Here is a 6,988-nt window from a genome sequence, read left to right as displayed (position 1 = left end):
TACAAAATCGATTTTTTCATGACAAAACGAACTCAACAGCGCCCCTGAACATAGCGCGATACAAAAAAGCAGTATATAATGCATTGTGGCTGCAGCTGGCTTTAGTTGTTTGTTATCTGCCGTATGGCATCGTTGTAGTTGTTATGACTAAAACAGGACTGTCTTCATCTCTATATATTGCCAGGCAGGTAGCCCTGACTTTGATTATGTTGAACTCATCATTAAATCCCGTTCTTTACTGCTTAAAAATTAGAGAAGTCAGGCAAGCGGTGAAGATTACAATAAGACAACTTTGTTGTTTGGGACAAAATCTATCATCATCATCATCATCATTAAATCCTTATCCTCAAGCAGGGAAGAGAGCAGGAGCCAATCCAAATTAGATTTTGGTCAATTATTCCGCTTAGAGTAAGCGCGCAATAAAAACTTAACTGACATATATGAGTACATGAGTTGAGCTCCCAAGTAAAGCCACAAAGCCAGAACAATCACTTAGCTTCCGAACTCTGTGTAATTAAATTTCTGTTAGCAATCGCGTTTTCAACCTCCTTCATAATTCTCTTTCGTTAAGTGAATTAATGGCTATTCTTGCCTTGAACGGCATATTGTACAAATGCAAAATACAGTCGGGTGCGTGCGTTACTACCCACTAAACATCGACATTTTCGCTCTGTTCAAAGGACGCGGAAGCTTTGTAAGATTTAGATAATGACAAATACTGAAAAAATGAACAAGATTTAACAACTTATGATTGGGTTTTAAAATTTATCCTCCTACTTTGGTCGGCTTATATAAGTCTACAATCGCTGACAAAGCCTTTGTTGAAGAAAATAAATTGGACAATTTATTAAGAATGCAAAAAGTATTGAGCGTGTTTTTAATTAAAATTTTGACAAATATGTCAATTTTCCCCACTGAGAGAAAACACTTTTTTAACTTCCTGTTTCCTTCATCCTAACAACCTCTCGCCACATTAAGTTCGAGAAGATACGAGGATCTAGGTTATAAAAATTTATTTATTGACGACCCAGTGTGTTATCTTTACTCATTGCTACGTGACTCACCATCCTCGCCAGTTATCACCACTATTGCCTCGCTTTGGTTTCCTTCTCCTTTTATGGTAAACGCTGAAACTTGAATACCGTAATTAGTAAACTTTTCCAGTCTCATGAAGCTGATGTTGCGTGACAACACAGTCACGTTCTGCAAGATGTGCTCACTGTCATTGGTTCTCCACAATAACACTCTATATCCTCGGATGATACCCAGTTGGTCTGAGAAGGGGACCTCGCCCCAGTTCACGCGCAGGCTTGTTGAACTGGTATTTATTCCAGTGACGTCACTGGGGGGAGCTCTGGGAACTGTAAAAGAGTTAGTGGATTGTTAATTACTTCACTCACAGATCTTCATTTTAATTGATTGATTACCCATCTACTGTGTACTTGTATTACTAATTAAACATGTGAGACACATGTAAAGACCGTCACATCTTATACCTTGCAAAGTTATTTCGCTAAACACTTTGCTAATAATTTGCCGATAATGAACTTCTGCGTTCTTATTGGCCGAGAGCGTGTTCTTTTATCCTATGTAGCGGATAAAGTTCCTTTAATTTTTGCTTCGAATTGTCTACACTAATCTGTTAAAACTTACTGTGTTCGTCGGTTCTTGTTACAACAAACGGCGATGTTACACCTTCCCCAATCCTAGTGAAGGCTGTCATTGTGATGTTATAATCTCTGTATTCCTCCAGGCCACTAATTTCTGTCTGACGCATTAGAGGACCCCAAACGTACTGACTTTCCCATGATGCAACACTGTCGTTTATGTTACGGTAATACACGCGATACCCGAGGAGGACACCGAGCACGTGACGAACGTTATCGTCAAAGTGCCATTCTACTAACAAGCTCCAAGCACTGGTGTTCTGTCCAGATACGTTGAATGGTGATGTAATGGGAACTACGAATCAGAGAATTAAACATGTCTGGTGATGTTTGACAGCTTTGAGGGTTTCAGTTCATATTTTTGCACAGAATACACGATTGAAACTCGCTTTACTATAGGAACCATTCAAAACAAAAGCCAAGCTGATTAAAAGCAGACAATATTTTAAATGAAAAAAGCCTATGTATTTAGTAAGACCGCCACCTTATTTGAGCAATCGGAAAGATGCAGATAGAGAAAACCTTTTCTCGAAATGAGGACGGTTAATGCTATCTCTCTTTGTCTTTCTGTGCATTAATAAGGGAATTTGCTTAAGCAAAATTTATTGAAAGCGAAAAGCCCTTTTTCAAAAAACCATAAAACTCTCTGTTTTCCCTCCAAAAGTTTGCATAAGCATTGTTTTCAATTTCTCTTGGGACTACTGTAAGTGACAATACAGTGCTTAGGAAAAACAGAGAGGACCCTGGGTAAGAACAATACTGATTCTGTTATTATCTGGTATAAGTAAGCGTCCTTCGAGTAAATTGTACATTTCATTTATTACTAACTAAAATTGAATATAAAAGATTAACAACTTCCTTACCATCTTCCTCGGTCATGGCAACCACTTCCTTGCTTAAAGCACCGTCGCCTTTGACAGTGAAAGCTAGAACAGAAACGCTGTGGGCGTAGTATTTTAAAAGTGATGGAAATTCAAATTCGTATTGACCAGCTGTTACAGTTTCATTGCTCACAATCACCGTAGAACTGTTGTCCTTCAAGAACAGGCGATATCCACGAATGATACCGTGACGACAACATTGGAGAACTCGGCCCCAGACAGCTTTCAAAGACGTGGAGCTTGTGTTGAAGAGCTGCACATCAACCGGACCCTGGGAAGGAACTAACGGGAATGAAAAGAATTTTTCTTAATTATACTGACACTAGCGTCACAAGTCAACTATCTGTCTATCGAAGGCTACAAAATATAATCCGAACGTTTTATCATGTTACTTTTAATGTTTAACAACTTAGAAAAAGGGAAGACGAGAAGCTTTTCTCTCAAAAGTACAAACTCGGAGGTGCTAACACACGAATATTTTTAAAGATAATAATGACGAAATAATTTCAAAACTTAACCCATACCTTCCGGGTACGAGTAAAGTTTTAAAAGCACCCGCGCCCGCGAGACATACGGATCGAAAAACCTGACGTAAAAGTGGATTAGGTGGACTGCAACATTGTAATCTTGCTAGAGTAGTTAGTATGCAAATCTAACTCAAAAAGTAAAATACTGCAGCAATCAATCCTCCTTGTGACCCGCAATGTGTGAACTAACAGTAGCTGATTCTGTGGATATCCTTTTCACATTTGATCCTATATTATACACATTAAAGAACCAAGCACTACATATCTTCCCTTTGACATCATAAGTTAACGATCACAAAACTCCCAAGTTCTTAGCCTTGAGGGTCAGACAGTTCCGTTAGCTTTGGTACTGACAATCCTTCCGGAGTCGCTTCTAAGTGACTCACCATCCTCGTCCGTTATAACCACAATTGGCTCGCTTTTGTTTCCTTCTCCTTTCACCGTAAATGCTGAAACCTGAGTACTGTAATTGGTATATTTTTCCAGTCCCATAAAACTAACGTTGCGTGATGCAACCGTCACGTTTTGTAAGATCTGCTCACTCTGATTGGTTCTCCACAATAACACTCTATATCCTCGGATGATTCCCAGTTGGTCCGAGAAGGGGACCTCGCCCCAGTTCACGCGCAGGCTTGTTGAACTGGTATTTATTCCGGTGACGTCACTGGGTGGAGCTCTGGGAACTGTGAAAGAATTTCGTAGAAAGTGATAATATGACAAGAAGAGGAGACGAGAAACGTAACACAATTTGACTGGTTTCTACCCGTCTACTCTACCCAAGCGTCATTGATTAGCGACGTGGGAAACTGGTATACTAGTCAACATTTTCACTGCTTGACTGTAGCAACTTTTGCATGTACCTACTCAGAGAGTTTCTTTAGTCAACGTTTCAATATTACTCGTATCTTTGAGGCTTTTAACTGCCTTTATTTCACCATGAACTGGTTAAAAAAGTAACATCTTAAGAAGGAGGATGCCACAGTCTTTATTGTAATTTATTAAAAATGCAAAGAATGTGTCTCCCACCTTGCTAATCAATATCAATAGGGTACAGTTGTAGGGATAACTTTTCCAATTGCAAGCAGCTTATCATTGAACAGATCAAATCGGACAGTTAAACAGTTCATGAACATTACCCAAGCTCTTTCTAACCAATCAAAATCAAATACAAAAATTTCAGTGAACAAATTCTTCAGATTGGACTTGATTGTAAAAACAATGCAAAAAAAGCTACAAACTGAAGGGACACAAACGGATTACAAATTATTTCGTTATCTCGGACACTTCTCATTTCAATTTTTTTCTGAACTAAATACATTTGTAAAAACTCACTGTGTTCGTCAGTTCTTGTTACAACAAACGGCGATCTTACACCTTCCCCAATCCTAGTGAATGCTGTCATTGTGATGTTATAATCTCTGTATTCCTCCAGGCCACTAATTTCTGTCTGACGCATTAGAGGACCCCAAACGTACTGACTTTTCCATGATGCAGCACTGTCGTTTATGTTTCGGTAATACACGCGATACCCGCGCAGGACGCCAAGCACGTGACGAACGTAATCATCAAAGTCCCATTCTACCAACAAGCTCCAAGCACTGGTATTCTGTCCAGATACGTTGAATGGTGATGTAATGGGAACTATGAATAAGAGAATTTAACAAGTTTGGAATCCTGATTGAACCAAACAAAGTGGAAACGGCAAAAGACTTATTTGGTAAAAAAAAGATAGGGAAATTGTCATTGTATTTAGCACACAAAAACTAATTGAAGACACGACTTTTAAGTGTCCAGATGAACAGGCGACAGCCATTTTAAATGGTCTGTTTTCTCTGTTTTCCTTTTAGAAAGGGCCCAAGAGAACAGGTGAACGCTGAGAAAGAATGATTGTGAAAGATAAGAAGCCTTACCATCTTCATCTGTCATGGTGACCACATCCTTGCTTAAAGCACCGTCGCCCTTGACAGTGAAAGCTAGAACAGTAACGCTGTAGGCGTAGTATTTTAAAAGTGATGGAAATTCGAATTCATATTGACCAGCTGTTACAGTTCCATTGCTCACAATTGCCGTTGAACTGTTGTCCTTTAAGAACAGGCGATATCCACGAATGATACCGTGACGACAACATTGGAGAACTCGGCCCCAGACAGCTTTCAAAGAAGTGGAGCTTGTGTTGAAGAGTTGCACATCAGCGGGACCCTGGGACGGAACTAACCAGAGTGAAAAAAAAATTTCTTAATTATACTGACATTAGCTTAACCAGCCACCTGTCTTTCTATCGACAGTTACATAATATTATCCGAACGTTTTATCATGCTTGTTTATGTTTAATCTTACCGCAGAGGAGGGCAAGACAAGAGGCTTTTCTTTCGAAAGTACGAGCTGTGGAGGTGCTAACACATGGATATCTTTGAACGTGATAAAAATGGAGAAATTTCAAAAATAGACCATTTTGCAGTTGTGGACTAAGCACCCTAGCCTTCGAGTGAATGTGAGGCTGACGGTGACCTTGTTTTGATACAAACCTCCTTTGCTCTGTTATGGAAATTGCCCTTGAAAAATACTGGTTAGCATAAGAACAACTTGATTTACATGATAAAGCAGGAAGGTTTGTATCAAAACAAGGTTAACTCCAGCCTCGGTTCCATACATAACTGTAAAATAGCCTATTAACCTAAAATGTTTGGGTAGCCACTGAGGTTTTAAAAGCGCTGGAGATATATCATCGAAAAGCCTCTTGTTAGGGACCGAATTAGCCTGCTTTCACGGATGAATACATTAACGTCGTCTTTGTCTTTATCTCATGGATAAAATGCAGTGAAATCTCGTTAACATGGTGTCATGTGCTATTTTTAGGTGGTTAAACCGGTTGGGCAGGTTATTTAGTTATTTTGAAGTGGATGAATGTCTTGGTTCTTGATTGGTTGACTAAAAGCTAAGAAATTCATCGACCTTAAAACATCTAAAAAAAACCTGTCCAAATGGCTAAACCACCGAAAAATAGAACATGACATTATTTTAATGAGATTCCAACGTATTAAACAAAAGGTATGACGTCCTCGGCGTTAATATGTTCTACCGCAAAAACAGGTTTATTTAACATTAGTTGGGCTGCAACATTCTAAACTCGCTAGATAAGCCCGTACGTTAGAGTCGTGACGAACCTTAATCGCTACTGACTAAGTCACTCACCATCCTCGTCAGTTATCACCACTATCGGCTCGCTTTGGGTTCCTTCTCCTTTTATGGTAAACGCTGAAACTTGAATACTGTAATTAGTGTACTTTTCCAGTCCCATGAAGCTAACGTTGCGTGACGCAACCGTCACGTTCTGCAAGATCTGCTCACTCTGATTGGTTCTCCACAATAAGACTCTATATCCTCGGATAATTCCTAGTTGGTCTGCGAAGGGGACCTCGCCCCAGTTCACGCGCAGGCTTGTTGAGCTGGTATTTACTCCGGTGACGTCAGTAGGAGGAGCTCTGGGAACTGTGAAAATATTTCGTAAAGAGAGCCAAGGTTTCAAGAAGGAGAGAAGAGAAAAGCAGAAACAATCTTTCAGTTTTAGAAATTTAACATGCTGAAAATATAAATGAAAAGTGTTTACTATTAGGTAACGCATAACGTACTAAAGCGTAACGTTAAGCGTAACGCATAACGCATTTTTTTAAAAAATGCATTGAATATGTCTCCCACCTCGCTAACCTTTGACACTAGAGTAGAAATGCGGCAACCATTTGTCCCTTTTTTGTAACTGGACACTTCATATCGGACAGTTTAAAAGTAAATAAAAATAAGCAGCGAATAAATTAAAGGAAATCAACTACCCCAGCCCACGCTAACCAAGCAAAAGCAAGAGCAAAAATTTCAGTAAGCAAGTTGCCCAGGCTGGATCATGAAATCAATAAAAATA

The 6,988-nt window shown here is 39.4% G+C and overlaps 2 protein-coding genes across 2 annotated transcripts in view; one reads left to right on the top strand and one right to left on the bottom strand.

Moving 5' to 3' along the window:
* Positions 1-849, top strand: part of LOC140942973 (melanocyte-stimulating hormone receptor-like) — a 1,510-nt gene extending 661 nt beyond the window's left edge. Inside the window, exon 1 of the mRNA XM_073391996.1 lies at positions 1-849. This exon is cut by the window's left edge and continues 661 nt beyond it. Coding sequence (XP_073248097.1) covers positions 1-383 — 383 coding nt within the window. The 3' untranslated portion in view covers positions 384-849.
* Positions 1-6,614, bottom strand: part of LOC140942954 (phosphatidylinositol phosphatase PTPRQ-like) — a 34,703-nt gene extending 28,089 nt beyond the window's left edge. Inside the window, exons 1-7 of the mRNA XM_073391975.1 lie at positions 6,268-6,614; positions 4,986-5,285; positions 4,408-4,716; positions 3,462-3,758; positions 2,531-2,830; positions 1,654-1,962; positions 1,065-1,361 (exon numbers count right to left, since the gene is read on the bottom strand). Coding sequence (XP_073248076.1) covers positions 1,065-1,361; positions 1,654-1,962; positions 2,531-2,830; positions 3,462-3,758; positions 4,408-4,716; positions 4,986-5,285; positions 6,268-6,373 — 1,918 coding nt within the window. The 5' untranslated portion in view covers positions 6,374-6,614. The remainder of the gene's footprint in view (positions 1-1,064; positions 1,362-1,653; positions 1,963-2,530; positions 2,831-3,461; positions 3,759-4,407; positions 4,717-4,985; positions 5,286-6,267) is intronic.
* Positions 6,615-6,988: the final 374 nt, after the last annotated feature.

This window comes from Porites lutea, chromosome 7 (genome assembly GCF_958299795.1).
Source record: "Porites lutea chromosome 7, jaPorLute2.1, whole genome shotgun sequence".
Classification (NCBI taxonomy): Eukaryota; Metazoa; Cnidaria; class Anthozoa; order Scleractinia; family Poritidae; genus Porites; species Porites lutea.
The sequence above is the reverse complement of the archived record's forward strand: the minus strand, read 5'-3'. Positions and strand labels throughout refer to the sequence as shown.